Below are 14,985 nucleotides of genomic sequence, written 5' to 3'. Positions count from 1 at the left end.
ATTAGTACAGAAGAAAGGTGATAATACACAAGAACAGTTTCAAGCTCTGCATCACATAATTTAAGTATATTTAATATCAATATGAATAAAAATCTATGTTTTTAATGAGATAATTGTCTCCTGAATCATGACAGATGGCTTGGATATGTGTTTTTTTCTTTTTAGTCACTTTATTTCTTTAGTTACTGTGATTCCTTAATTAGCAATTGATAAGGGTAATATTTGTTCCCTTGTGGTTAACTCGATGCTTGTTGCAGTTAAGTCTGCTGCTGTCAAGAAGTTTGGGGGATTTTTTGCGTCCATCATTTTTTCCAAATTCCCTGATGGGATGGTAGGAAAATAACTTGTTACCACAGAGTGGTTGAGGTTGGAAGGGGACCTCCTTTTGTCCAGCTCCATGCTCAAGCAGCCTCACTTAGAGCAGGTTGCCCAGGACCATGTGGCCCTTAGTTTTATCTCCTGCTTTTTTCCTGAGCTGAGGTTGCAGTGTTGTTTACCTGTGTCAGACTGAAGGTTGTAAGCCTGAGCAATTGGCAGCAGCTTGAGGTCAGGTTTTATTTTCTTGGTGAAAGAAGGCAGGCAGAAAGTGTGTTGCTTACTAATAGATTATTGTGCCGAGTTCCTTTAAGCTCGGTATCTTGGAATAGAGTTCTGCAGATGTCTTCAGTTCAGTGGGACTTCCCAGTTCATTTGAGGTGCTTTTGAATCCCTAACTAAAATTCGCGTTTGGATATTGGGAACACAGCACTGTTGCTTTGTAAGTTAGATATTCTTACAACTTATCAGCAAAAGGTTCAGCTTCTTTTGAAAGTGACTTGGGGCCTTTTCTGTACTTACAGATAGCAAAAGAGCAAGGCTTAGAAGTTTTACCGGAGCATGATCCAATACGTGATCAGAGCTGGTACGTGAACAAAAAACTTCGCCAAAGACTTCTTGAAGAATACGGAGTAAAGACCTGCACGGTTATTCAGTTTCTTGGTGATGCTATTATTCTACCAGCAGGAGCACTTCATCAGGTAATGTACATTTGTTTAGAGACCTGCAGGATTAAATAACATAAATATCATAAAATAACAGTTTTTTTCAAAAACAAAAGTACACCTGTACTCAAATTAGATTTGATTTTCTTACTGGTAGCTATTGGTGTACAGGAATGTGTAATAAGCTTGTACAGATGACTACCAGTACTAACATACAGCAATTTAGCCTTTTTTATCCTTGAAAATGAAAAATGAGCAGACTATTAAGAACCACTTCTTCCACTTTTCATTTCATTAGCAAATTTCTAAATTAACTGGTGTGAGTTATGGCAAAGTCAGGTTATTATTTTTCTTCTAAACCTGAAGTCAGCTTACCCCCAGAGAGGCAGGGGGAGGAACCCAGGCAGATAAATACCTGGATGTCACTTGTTTTTGTCCTCAGCCATAGGAGAATTGTAGAGACAGCTTGGGTGTAACAAGGTGTTTCTGTAACAGGATTTGGAGTTTGTTTTCCCACTCCAAGTTAAGTTCCTTTTTATACAGAAGGTGCATCGGTCACCCTTCAGGAGTCATCATTGTCCCTTCAGCAGCTTTCCTTACCATCAGAAAGAGTGACACCACCTTTGCAGCAGCTGAACTGATTTAGTTCTTAGTTATGTAAGAAAAAGTACTGTCAGTGGGGCAGCTCTGGAGGAACAGTACCAATTTGTGTGGCAAGCGTCAGTCCTCTCCTAGCACAGAGGGTTTGTTACTTCGTTTTGTTTGGTGGGCTTTTTTTCTCACAGTCTGCAAACTGCTTCTTGGTGAAAAGGGGAAGAAAGCACAATTGTTTAGACATGATTTTGGGGCAATTCTAGATTTATTTATATATTCGCTTCATGAGCCTTTTCCTGTTGAAACAGGAAATGGAGCCTGCTTTCTTGCTGTCTTGCCAGCTGTCAAGCACCACTAATTAAGTAGCTGACTATCAAGGAATGAAGAGCATCCCTACCCTGCAGTAGGGGTTGTAAGCCATCTTCCTGTTAAAAATTTATCGTTGATCGCCTCCCGGGTTCAAGTGAGGCCAGGCCCCTCTGAAGAAGATGCTATTTGGTTTCTGATCTGCAGATCAGCTTCCAACCACTGCCCCTTCTAGGCAGAGAGAAAGCAATGGCTCACCATGTCACCATGACCAGGGCAGTGGGGGTTTCTCTCTGAAAAAAATGTCTGGGTTGTAGTGATGACAAGTGTTATGTCCCTCCCTCATCTGTCTGCTGGCTGTTTCAGTTGGTGGGGCATTGAAAGCAACAGGTCCCTTCCCCAGACTAGCCCCTTTCTCACTCCGCAGAGTCTTTAGATGGATTTCACAGGATGGTATGTTATTTTCTGGCAAAATAAAGAAAAAACACAAAACAACCACCACCAAAGCTGGGTGACCAAATCTTGGGTTGTTGTAGGTTGCCTTTCCCTGTAACATGTCTCCATGGCTTGATGTTCTTTCACAAAGGTGAAGGAACATCTGGTGGTGATGATATTCGTAGCTCCTGTTACAGGCTAAAGCAGTTAGGACTCCCAGAGTTGATAAGATTTGTATTGCGTCCTCCAGTAACCTTACTCTGATCTCTCGAAACAAGGGAGATATCCCAGATTCAAGAGTGAAAAGGGAACCCGTAGAAAATCACAAATGTACTGGTAAATTGGTTTCATGTAATATGTAGCACTATATAAAGCCATGAGGAATATAAAACATGAAATAGTGGGTCTGTTCCAGGCTTCCCTGCAGTTCAGAGGTTTAAGGACCAAAAATAAGACCACTCTTATCTTTATCTCCTTGGCTTTAAACTCCAGATTGCCTTTGAAGTGGTAATGTTCTAGCTTCTGGCACCAAGGAGTTAATAACATGGTGTTTTTAAACCTTAGTGGGTGAAGCTGAGAACCTTTTCATCTTCAGTAAGAAGTTCCTGTGAATCTGCCACGTAGGAGGAAATGAAAGCATCATGTTCTTTCATGTACATGTATAGTACTCTGTATAGAGATGCATAAATACTGACCTTAGGGATCAGCACCAACACTTCATATATACAAAGCACATTTAAACACTTAAAAATAAGTCTGAACAAGAATACATACCAGGTTAAGTTTGCATGTTAAGTGCTTCAATTTACATGCACATCATGAATCTTAATTAATTAAAACTGGATGACAGTTGATACTAAATTTGATTGTAAAGTTTACATTTTTGTTTTTATTTGCTCATGGGTAACGTTGTGGAGCAGAGGAAATCGGGCTGAGGGATGGCGTTAGGGAGCCCGGCTGCCTGTGGTCACTGCGTAGTGCAGCTGGGACACTTCCATCCTGGAGCCAGTTAGGATTGTTGTCACGCTGCTGCTTCTGATGTGTTGGTCTAGAATTTTACTGCTCTAACATGGAGGAGGTTGTGTGTATTTCTTCTGTATATATGGTTTTTTCCCAGCTGCTGTGGATTCACGTCTAGCTTTTAAAGTAACTTGTTCTTAATATTTTATGGTAGCGTAAAACATTCCTCTTGCTTCCCAGGTTTCCCCTCCTCCCTGTGTCCTTGCAGACAGCAGTCACGTCCCCCTTGGGATCATTTCAGTAGGCGAAGTCAAACTGATGCAGTGGTGGGGTGGGAGGGAGAGTCTCTCCTGTGAGCTGTGATGGTCAGAGTAGCCTTGTCAGTACCTTCTGTGGAGGGAATTGCTCTCTCGGGCGGGGGGAAACCAGAAATAGATACAGCATTGGACTGGTCTCCTCTGCAGATGCTTCCCGGAGTGTACCCTGAGTGATGTGCTGTAGGATTGTATCTCATCTCTTCTCACTGTACTAGTAGGGGAGGCTCAGAAGCGACCCCTGCTTTGCTAACGTCTGGGCCGTGCTTTGTCCGGTGCTTGTAGCAGTGAGCCCTCAGCTCTCCTGGGAAACCTCCCCAACCTAAAAAAGGGGGTTGTTTCCCAGGTTGTACCGTTCCTTTAAATGGTTTGTTCTTTCTGCCACTCTGCTCTGGGTCATCCTGTATCACGGTCCTCCAGGGATGCCCTCCCATGTTTTAATTTGGTAACTCTTATGCAAATTTGTAAAATATTTGAGTGATAAATTAAAAGTTAGAAATACTTGAGTTGGTGATTGAGATGTGTTGTTCAGGCTACACGCAAAACTTGTTCATAGTAGAACAGGTTATTACAGTGTTGGTTTTTATAGTGGTATTATCTTGATTTAACAGCAGGATTATGTATTGTAAAATAACACGCTGGAGGTGATGTGACATCCTGGCGATGTTACGATAAGGATGTAGGATAAAGGTCTGGGAGCCGTGTGTGCAGAGCTGTGGGGCTGAGCGCCGGCCCCGGAGCCGAGCCCTGCAGGAAATGGCTGATCCTGCTGGAAGGACAGGAGGGGGACAGACAGGAGGGGGACGGCCCTTTCCTCCCTGCTCACTCGCCTTTCCCTCTCCCGGCCCAGGTCTGAGGCTTTTCCGACCGTCTCGCGGGCCCTGCTGGAAAATCTCCCCTGTGCGTGGGCCGAGGGCAAAGCTGTTCTCTCGGTTCAGCTGGAATTGGCACAGCCGTGGGAGTGCTGTAGTCCTCACCCCGCCAACCTCAGGGGAATCATTGCTAAACATACTTATTTGTGTGTGTCATTGTATCAGCTTGTATTATAAATATTATAAATAGAACTGCCATGGGGCTGTCAGCGGGGTGTTCCCATGTGAAGTGCCAGACCGGACGGGTGAAATCTGACTTCCCCCAAAGACTTGGGTGGCGCTAAGACAGGCCCTGGAAGGGAAGGAGGTTTAAGGTACAGCAGAATGAAAGATCTGAGGGCAACAAATATTGCCTGTTCTGCCACGGAGGGAGAGAGAATCAGTAAAACCTTGTCTTAGTGAGGAGAAAGTGAGAGTGGTGTGGGATTTGCATGGGGTGGAAAGGAAAACAAGGGCAGGTAGAGACTTGAAAGGGGCGAGAAGCCTGCGAGGGAAGGGAGGGGGCTGGGGCTGGCAGCCGGGCTGTGCAGCGTGGAGACGGTTCAGCCGGAGCTCTAGGAAATTCCCCGAGCGCTGGTGGGAGCCTCGTGGTGACACTTCACCGGCTGTTTCCTTGCTCCTGGCTTTCTGCTGTTTGCAAATTGTGTGGCATCAAACAAACCCTCTTCGTCTCTGGAATGGTTTCTCTTCCCATCAATCTGCCGGAGGGACCAGCGCTGCTTTGTCCTGAGTGACCGCAGGCTGGGGAAGCACTGCGTACAGCACCGATGCTGAGCTAGGGGTCACCCCCTGGGATTTCAGCTGTGAAGGGGCAAGCAACCCTTCAAAAATCAGACTCGGGCAGCGTTTCTGAAGAAGAAAATAATTTTTCAGTGAAGTGCCGTGTCCTTAACTGTGTAGGCCCCAAAGGTTTTCTGAATGTCGGGTATCACAACGGAAATTTTAGAGTGTGCATTAAAAAACCTCCGGGTTTAGATAGGCTCCAGCTTAAAATATGCAGATCTTCATCGGTGCAGAGCAGGGTGGGACTGTTCGCTGGGATGGCAAAGGTGCTCCCTCCCCACCCCCCCAGGCTTTGGTAAGTTTGCAAATTGACATCGCACAACTTGATGAGCAGTTAGAATTTGGGGAAGCGGAGGTTTTTGGTGTGCTGAACAAACAGTGTAATTTCTAAGGGTTTTGGGGTGAAAACCTGATGCTGTGCGTTTCTGAAGAGAGCGAAGAGGAGCTGGTGGTCAGGTCACAACCAGGGAGCGTTTTGTCCTTTCCCCTGTCCTCCAGATGTGACCTGGGTGGCAGGAGATGGTGTCTGTTCCTCGTATCAGTAAGAAGTGTTTAGAGAAAAAAGAAAGTGGTTTTTTTCCCCTCCCCTTCTGAACTTTGCCCCTTCGTTCATGTTGTCTTTTTTTTTTTCTTTGGAATATTTCCACCGGGAGTTACTTTCCATTGAACGTGGCCGGTTGTGCCTGGCAGTGTGGGTACAAGCTGCCTGCGTGGCCCGAGGAGCCGGGTCCTACAGGGCAAGGCCACCGTGGAGTCCATGGGTGGCTTGGGGGCCTGCGCGGGGCTGTGGCTGTGCAGCGGCAGCAGCACCAGCACACGGCAGCGGGGCCCGTGCGGCTGGTGAAGGGTGGAACGACAGTTCAGAGACAGGCTGAGAGAGCTGGGGTTGTTCAGCCTGGAGAAGAGGAGGCTCCGGGGAGACCTCATAGCAGCCTTCCAATATCTGAAGGGAGCCTATAGGAGAAATGGGGAGGGACTCTTTGTCAGGAAGTGTAGTGACAGGACAAGGGGCAATGGTTTTAAATTGGAAGAGGGGAGATTTAGATTAGATACCAGAAAGAAATTCTTTCCTGTGAGGGTGGTGAGACACTGGAACGGGTTGCCCAGAGAAGCTGTGGATGCCCCATCCCTGGAAGTGTTCAAGGCCAGGCTGGATGGGGCTTTGAGCAACCTGCTCTAGTGGAGGTGTCCCTGCCCGTGGCAGGGGGGTTGGAACTCGATGATCTTTAAGGTCCCTTCCAACTCTAACCATTCTATGATTCTATGAATTAACATCAGAGCCGGCTACAGGAAGAAATGCCGGAGCAGCGGCAGATGGACATTGCTCAAAGTGTACCTTTTGCCAGAAGCTAACTTAGATAAGTCGCATACACTTAATTGCTCCCTCCATAAAACATACAAAGACGCCCTTTAGTCTGATAAGCCCATGGTTTAATAAGCCCGGCTCTGATAAGCCGAGGCCCACTCAAGTATCTCTGCCAAATAACAACCCCAAAATACTAATTATCGGTCTCTTCTTGTTATTCTGGATAGGTGCAAAATTTTCACAGCTGTGTTCAAGTAACTGAAGACTTTGTGTCTCCAGAACATCTTGTACAGTCCTTTCACCTAACGCAGGAGCTGAGGCTGTCAAAGGAAGAAATCAATTATGATGATAAACTGCAGGTAGGAAATGAATTCTGCTCTGGAAGCTGTTGGGAAGGCGGGGCGCGCTCGGGCTCATTGACATGCGGAGCGGTGCGTGGAGCTACTTCCTCGCTGCTGTTCACACAGAATAACAATGAGCAGCAGCACCAGCGCCAGGGCTGTGAAGGACTCTCCCTCCCTCCAGTTGCTGGTTTTATTTATTTCACGTTACGTCTTAAAATGTGTAAAAAGGTGTTTCGCTGCCTCACCGGCTTGAGGCAGCCTTCCTTGTTTTTTCCATCCTCTTGGCTTCGGGCTCAGTCCGGAACGCAGTTACTTCGCGGAGATCCTCACTGAAATCTGTCTGATGTTCTTGCAGGTTAAAAATATCTTGTATCATGCGGTTAAAGAAATGGTGAGAGCTTTGAAGATTCATGAAGGTGAAATGGAAGATATGGATGAAAACTAAGCGCGCTCTGCTTTTTTTGTGTTAACATCAAACGGAGGTTCTTTTTTCTAATATATGACCAGTATGCACACTAATTTAAGCTTCACAAACCATCAGTGCCAAGAAAACATAGTCATGGTATTTACTTGTTAATGACACTGCAACGGTAGAGCTTCATATCACAGCCACTGTGATTACATGTTAGACTTGCAAACAACGAAGCAGCGTTCTGCTGTCCTGTATTATAATGTACATGAAGTTTGTGAAATGTCAAAGATTTAAGATGATGTATTTATTTTTGGAAAAAAAAAAAACCACAAAATTCTATGCTATATTGTTGATCAAATGTAAATGTGACTTGTACAGTTTGCTAAAATAATTCAGATATTTTTCACTACATTGAGACAGTTACTGTGAGAGTAGGACACAAACACCAGCTATTGCCTGCATTTGGGATCTTGCTGAGTCCGCACAGCAGTCATGTCATAATCTGAAAATTACTGCCAAATAATTGTAAACTTTGTAAAATATAAAGTATATAAAGTAGATATTAAATACAGACACTTCAGTATTTTATTGAAGCTATTCAGTGTACAATTAAACGTTTTCAAAAGGTGTAATTTATTTAAAAATTGTCTCATTTTGGTAAAATTTATGTGAACTTTTAAAGCTAAATATTAAACTTAATATGCTATGTAAATATATACATATATACATTCAATGATGTATTTTTTTAAAACATTGGCTTGCTTTAATTTGTTAAAAGTGCAAGTGTTACACATGCTTTGTACATTGAAGTTGAAAGGGGTTTTACATTTTCCATTAAAATGACTTTATCAAATGTTGTCTCGTGGTGTTGGTTTGTTGTGTGTGTTGTGTTTGTTGTGTTTGTGGCCGCTTCCCTGGGTGACGCCGGAGTCGCTGGTTCCTGGCAAAGGCCTCTCTGCTTCCCCGCTCTGCTCCCGCTCCGGTGACAGACCCGGCTGCCAGGGAAGGGCTGGGGCACAGCCCAGCTGCACCAGGAAGAGCCGCTCCTGAGGGATGAAACAACTCACACCTTGCTTATGTTCTGTCTTTAATAACCCAACGCTTACTTTGGGCAAAGAGGGAAAAGCATTTCTGGTTTTTTATAGCATCTGGGCTCTTTACAGTTCAAGTATTACAGCAAAATAATGGATGTTAACAAAAAATACTTCTGTGTTTATTTAATAATGATAATTGTTAGACAGTTGAGCAGAATTCCAGCTCTTGGAGTTAGTTTGAAAAGTTAAAGCGTACATGGATTTAAATTATTAGAACTATTGAAATGTTTAGGTTTAATATCACCTGCTGGGTGCAGCTGCGAGATCGCTCCCGATGTGTCCAAAAGGGGGTAGTAATTGCCCTGGTTACTGCTCCCGGCCCGACAAAATCTGACTGGTTTTGGGTCACCAAAAAAACCCCCAAACCCCCACACGAAAAACCCAACAAAAACCCCGTATAAATTATCTCAAGAAATAATGAAACACAAAAGCAATTTCTGGTTGCAAAAGTAAAGCTCTTTATGTAGTTGGTTTGAAAGCTTGGAATTTACTTGAAGTTGCAAAGAAATCCGTGGGGCTGATGCTGTGCTGGGCAGCGCATCCTTAACTTGGTTCCATCCAGCGTCTCCCTCCTCTCTGCGTGTGGTGCCGAACTGAGCGGCGCCTCAGGAGGGTACATTTGCATAATGACAAGTGGACTCATGTTGCACATACTTTTTTTTTTTTTTTTAATTCAGGATATGTAAATGAGTGAATTTTAATCAAGTCTAAATATTTCCCCCTACCCCCGAGTTGCGTTTTGGTGTGAGGTACTTTTAACATTTGTGAAATCTGTTGAGGCTGCTAAAATTTGCATTGGGGCTGCAGATGGCCACGTCCCCCCCCTTGGCTTTTTTCCTACTCCCAGAGCGGTTGGTCGTGCCCCGGCCCTGGGCTGCTGCCTCCCCTCGCTCCGGCCGCCTGGAAGGGAAGGGCTTGGTTTCCCCTGGGTTACTATGGGAAAGTGTCACCTTGCTGCGTCTGCCCTGGCCAAAGCCTCGGGCTTCCTGCTCTGCCTCCTCAAAGACCTTTGGGTGTTTCCCTCTCGGTGACCGCCCGGCAGGCACCACCCGCTGCTGCTCCCTCTGAGCTTGGGCACCCTCCCTTGGCCCCCACGGAGGGCCGTCCCTGTCACCCCACAGCACGGACGGGGCCGGGGGGGGGGGACACAACGGGGGACACAGACACGACCCTACCCGTGCATCTGGGGTTGAAGAAGTTCTTGCCTCTCAGATGGCAAATGAAGGAGTCGCTGATCAGAGGGCGATTTGTATTTCCAGGAGTGAATGTTAACGTTCTTCCTTTGTGACCTTTTTCCTGCCACCGTTGCTGATGAACCCTCGAGTGCCTGACAGAGTTGTTAATCTGCTAAAACCTGTGGGTGAAGCGGACAGCAAAGCAGCAAGAACCCTCCCAAAGGAAAGCCTGCGAGACTGACAGGATTTTAAAACAAAAAGTCTTATTTTGGAGAGGCCGAACCGATGGGCTCAAGCTGGTGTCGCCTGCCGTGCTGCACAGTCGCTGGGGTAAGGACGTCTTCGCTGCTTCCGTCGCAAAGATAAATTGATAAATTAGTTTGAACTGCATAAATAGGACTTCTCTGTAGTCACTATAGAGCGTAACTGCCCACTTGGTTTGTTTGGAAGAGTTCACCTGTGGAGAGTTGATACGGTCGTTACACCAGCTGTATAGTTTTACAATTTTGTGGTTAGTGGGTGTACCTGATGGGTTTGCGACGCATAAAAACAACCTGACGCGTTTTGCAAATGGCTTTGGGAACGGCCGCGGATGGGACGGCCTCATAAACCGCCCTCCACAATGATGCTGTTTCCCAGTAACTGATGGGAAGAATCCAAAAGCGAGAGCATGGGAAGGGTGGCACAAGCCGAGCGCGACGGGGAGCAGCGCTGTAAAGCATTTATTGCCATCGACTCAAAAAGACTCTGCAAGTCACGTGCTGCGTTAGCGGACCACAAGAAATTGTTAAAGGTAACAGCTACTCCAAATACCACTAAAAGAGGCCAAAGTTTCTGTTTTTTAAAAATACTTAGTGTACCAAATTCAGCTTATTCAGTGTCTGTAAGATTTCTGGCTGGGTCGTGGTGGAGCAGAGCTCCCTGCTGCCCCATGGGCAGCCAGAGAAGGCAGTGGGGCTTGCGCTCGCTGCCCCACAGGCAGGAGGTTTCATACCTGGTGTCAGACACTAAGGAGGGGCCTGTGGGGAGCTGGTTTGTTTTCAGGTTCTTTTCCCTCCTGACCATTTCCATGCGCTGCAAGGCGTTACTGGGCATGTTTTTCCCATCTTCCTTTCCTAAAGACTCTGGAAGGTTTTCTGGTCTATACTCTCAGCTGTTGTAATCGAGCTAAAAGCATTGGATGACGTCAGCTGAAGCTGTTTGAGAGCAGGAATGCTGTCAACTCCTAGAACAAGAATATGAAGCACCCACGTCATCTTTTGCCACCTTCCTCTTGAGACCGAGCTCTGTCCCGACCGTCTGTGCTCTCCACGAAAGTCTTCCTCTCTTTTGTTCTGTCCTTTGAAAGCTCACGTCTCAAAGTCATCGAAACTGCGGGCCCTGCTCTCCACACCCCCTCTTTCCCTCACCCCTTCCCAGCTCCTTACCGTCATCTCCATCCACTGCACTGCCCCACAGTAAATGACCACAGCAGTTTTCCTATCGTAACTGCAGAGGTAGCTAACGAAGAGTAAGTAATTAGCAAACAGTAAAGAGGAGCTGCTGTGGCCTGAAGTGTTCCAGCATGGGTGGATGGCCGGGTATATGGTTTAGCTGAGACAGAAGTTACTGGATTGCTGGAATTGCTGGCAGTGAAACCGGTCCCCGTCACCCAGGTCAGGCGTAGGGGCTTATAACAATCTGATTTTGAAATCTCTTTATTCTACTCTTCCAGCTTCACGGAAGTTGCTCAGATCTGTGTGTGTAAACCGGCCCCCATCTGATCAGCTCTACGTTCTCATGCTCTCTGACCTTTTCGGTAGGTGGTAATTTTGTTCGTCCCCTCTCCCGTGACATCCTGTCAAGCCCTCTCCTGCTCTTGCAGCTGACAGCCTTCCCTGCCCCGGGCCTGTCACTGGGAATTTCCCTTCCTTCCTCCTTCCACAGCGCCGTCGCCCCGTCCTGCTGCTCTCTCCTGCAGGATGTTTGTGCTCTCCCCCACATCCGCGCTGGCCGAGCCGCCTCTCCCCATTGAGACTCCCGGAGCAAGGCTTTGCTGCTCCTTCCCCTCCTAACCCCGGCCCGGCCTCACACGGTGCCGACTCGCCGCGGTGTTCCCACTTTCCACCTTCTGCCTTGCCCTTTGTTAGCAGGAGCGACGCTTCTCCTTCCGCGCCAGCCTGTTCCCAGGGTACGTGTGCCCCGGGAGGGCAGGGGGTGGCACGGGGACTCCTCTGACCCAGCCTCTACCACCATCTCCCTTTCTTTCCACCTCGGCGGAGCGACCCAGGAAACTGTGACCAAGGAGCAAGTGACAGCGTCAGCAGCGCACACAGCCCAGCCTCAGTGCTTTCGGCGTTTGTTGTCATAGGTTTTGAAAAGGAAGTTACACTCTATATATAGCAGGTAGGAAAATCTTGCCTCACAGCAAATCGAAGACGTGTTTTACCTGATGTGTTGCGTGCAAACAGTTGCATTTTAATCATGGGCCTTTCTAAAGCGAAGTGGCAGACTGGAGGGTTTTTACTGTTACGGTTCACAGTGAACATTTCGGGTACCTTCCAACCATACCAACACAATGTATTCTCAACACAGATGCCTGTTCCTTTTTCCAGTCCCTGGGCACGTGGTTTTATCGTAGCTCTGTGCTTCCTTAGTGGAATTAAAGAGTAGGGTTTAGTAGCTCTGAGGCAGGAAATCCTGTATTTTCACAGCTCTAAGGATTTCACATTGTTTGATCTCAGTAATACCTTGACTCCTGCAGCAAATGGGCCTGAGGGAACACTTCAGATGATTACAAGATAAAAAGCCTGGGTAAGTTTAAGTTGCTTTTGGTGAAACAAACATGGGGGAGAAAGGAGATGGAGGAAAAGATGGCCATAGTTCAGGGTCTGTAGGGAGCAATGAGCTGCGTTTTATACATTTGAACTCTGCAGGCCACATCCTGAGGCAGAAAGGCCTGGCAAATACTGCCCAGCCTGATTTGTGGCAGCCCCCCTGGTTACTCTTGAACAGTTTGGTTGATTTTGTTCTCTACTGTGTTTTCAGTCCAATTCAGTAAGGGATTTTATCAGCTGTTGTGGCTGCACTTGCTTTTCTCCATCTCTTTTGCTGGCGAGCCTGCTTTTGCAGAACCATAGAACAGCCCAGGTCAGAAGGGACCTTGAAAAAAAAAATCACCTGGTCCCACCTTTTGTGGGAAAGGCAGCCGAGATGAGGTGCAGTCCCCACTGCTGACTGCAGGCCAAGGGGAATTGCAGATGGCTCAAGAGCTGCTGCTGACAGGACAGTAGGAAGGAGCTCAAGGCCAGAGGTCCTGAAAACAGAAACGCTCCTAGAGTAAGAGGTCACAAGCTCCTCTTTTCCCTTTACATAAAATCAAAATGTAAGAGCCAACACCTGTATTTCGGTTTTAGCTGTCATTGCAAGTAGCAGCTGGTGGCGCAGCCTGCAGGCTTTATTCTCAGGAGACTCCACGTTGCTTCCCAGCCACCTTCCTTTGGTTTCTCCTGCTGTGGAGATAGAGCCAGAGACTGGGTAATCACAATTTCTTCTTGCAGAACTTACGTTGGCCGTACTCAACAGGGATAATATTGCTGTGTTCCAAGACAAGAGCGCTTTCTGTGGTAAACCAAAGTCTATGAATAGAAGTCAGCGTCTGGACACATGTTTAAAATTGGTTCTTGGTGAGACACTTTGAAATAAAGGACCACAGAAGTTTTTAGTTCTGACCAGTACAGAACAGTATGGATCAGACTCAGCGCCCGTGGGAATCTTTCCGTGTGCTGTGCCAGGCTTTGGTTACGTGCTGTGTCACCACCAGTGACTTACCACCCTGTTGCTGCAAAATCGCTTACTTTCTGCATAGCATCCACATACTGCGCCCTTTCCGTTATTTCGGAAAGGCCTGGGGAATCAGCCAGTTCATGTGATGATGGCAAGAACACGACACCGATAGAGGAAAGCGGGGGCTCCGCCTTTTCGCCGAGCTCGGAGCCCAGCATGACCACCAGATGGCGGTCGGTGGCAACCAAACACTCCGAAAACGGCAACCAAACCCTCCAAAAGCGGTGACCCGCGGAGGGGAGAGCCGGGTCCCCACCGTCCTGCGGGGGCTCCACAGCCCGCGGGGCTGGTCACCCCGGCTGGTGGAGGAGGGAGACGTAGCTGTCGGTGGGAGAAAGGGAGCAGGAGCATAAACAGTAATGCCAACTAACCCAGAGGTGTGGGGAAAGAAAACCATCTGTTTCTTTTTGTCATTTCACAATGGCAGAACTCAAACAAGCTGAAGGGCAATACTCATTTAAAACAGTTTTAAATTGTTGGGGCGTAAACTAATCGTTGACAGATATTGGGAAGAATTCCCTTAGATTTATCACTATGGATCTATAAAACTTGTCCTCTAGTGGTGAGTATTCCTCTGTACAACCTTTCATTCTTTAAATGGACTGTGTGATTGCTTACCTCTGAATTTAGACTGAAGAATTCCTTACTTGGAATTCATCTTATTTCATATGCAGCCTTTTCCCTGGAACGTAAAAAATTGTATAAGGAATAGTCATTATTCAATGGATTCTTAGCTGTAGGATGTTCTATAAACATCCCGTGCTGCTGCTGAGAGGGGTGATCCTACCTGCTCCCACATGCCTGTCTTTCTGTAGGCTTCATGGCTGGCTGACTGTGCTGCTGTGTGGGAGGGAGGGAAAGAAGAGGCTGGCATTGCTCGGCTCTCCTTCCAGCAGGAGCACCGCTGCTGTTCACTGGGCCATGGTCTGATTCTTTACTGGTATGGCTTGGTCCGGCTCTAAGACTGTCTCTGTCTCACACAGAAATGCTCAGCTTTCCACATCACCTTCTTGGGGCTTGTGTAACGCTGGCAGTAACGCCAGCGGTGCTTATGCTGCAGCTCGGAGCTCCTCTCCTATGAAAGGGAACAGTGCACCAGTTCTCCTTTCTGCATCACTCACGGGAGTGGAAAACTCATGCTGAGCCACACTGCCTGGAGTTTGATTTCAGCAGCAGTCATGTGTTGAGTAGGCAGACTGCAAGAGCAAACAAACATTTGCAATGCAGGAAGGAGAAAAGTTTTAACAACAGTTAAAGAAGTAGCCGCTACAGGGAAGAGGCTTTTTTCAGATCTGAGGTTTTATTTATGCAGCTCTATATGAAAGGACAGTTTAGTCTTAAAAACAGAAGGTAGAGCTTGTAATTCCCGTACCCAGCTCTGAAGAATCCTGACTGTTCAGCAGAGGTAGTGGGGCTAAAAATTGCTTCTTTCTCCTATAGCTGCTGTTTGCAGAGACAGCCAAAATGTCTGTCTGTAGCTAACAGCCCTGGGCTATCACCCCCAGCAGTGACATGAGATAGAAATAAAATTATTTAAGCACCTTTCTTGTGAGCAGATGCCATATTCTTTGCTTTACTTACATGG

At 46.9% G+C, this 14,985-nt stretch overlaps 1 protein-coding gene across 3 annotated transcripts in view; it reads left to right on the top strand.

Annotated features, from left to right (window-relative positions):
- Positions 1-8,156, top strand: part of JMJD1C (jumonji domain containing 1C) — a 166,657-nt gene extending 158,501 nt beyond the window's left edge. For all 3 annotated transcript variants that reach the window (XM_074154804.1, XM_074154803.1, XM_074154805.1), the window contains 3 exons: positions 840-1,016; positions 6,778-6,909; positions 7,250-8,156. In XM_074154804.1, coding sequence (XP_074010905.1) covers positions 840-1,016; positions 6,778-6,909; positions 7,250-7,339 — 399 coding nt within the window. In that variant the 3' untranslated portion in view covers positions 7,340-8,156. The remainder of the gene's footprint in view (positions 1-839; positions 1,017-6,777; positions 6,910-7,249) is intronic.
- Positions 8,157-14,985: the final 6,829 nt, after the last annotated feature.

This window comes from Numenius arquata, chromosome 10, assembly GCF_964106895.1.
Source record: "Numenius arquata chromosome 10, bNumArq3.hap1.1, whole genome shotgun sequence".
In the NCBI taxonomy this organism is placed as follows: Eukaryota; Metazoa; Chordata; class Aves; order Charadriiformes; family Scolopacidae; genus Numenius; species Numenius arquata.
The sequence above is the reverse complement of the archived record's forward strand: the minus strand, read 5'-3'. Positions and strand labels throughout refer to the sequence as shown.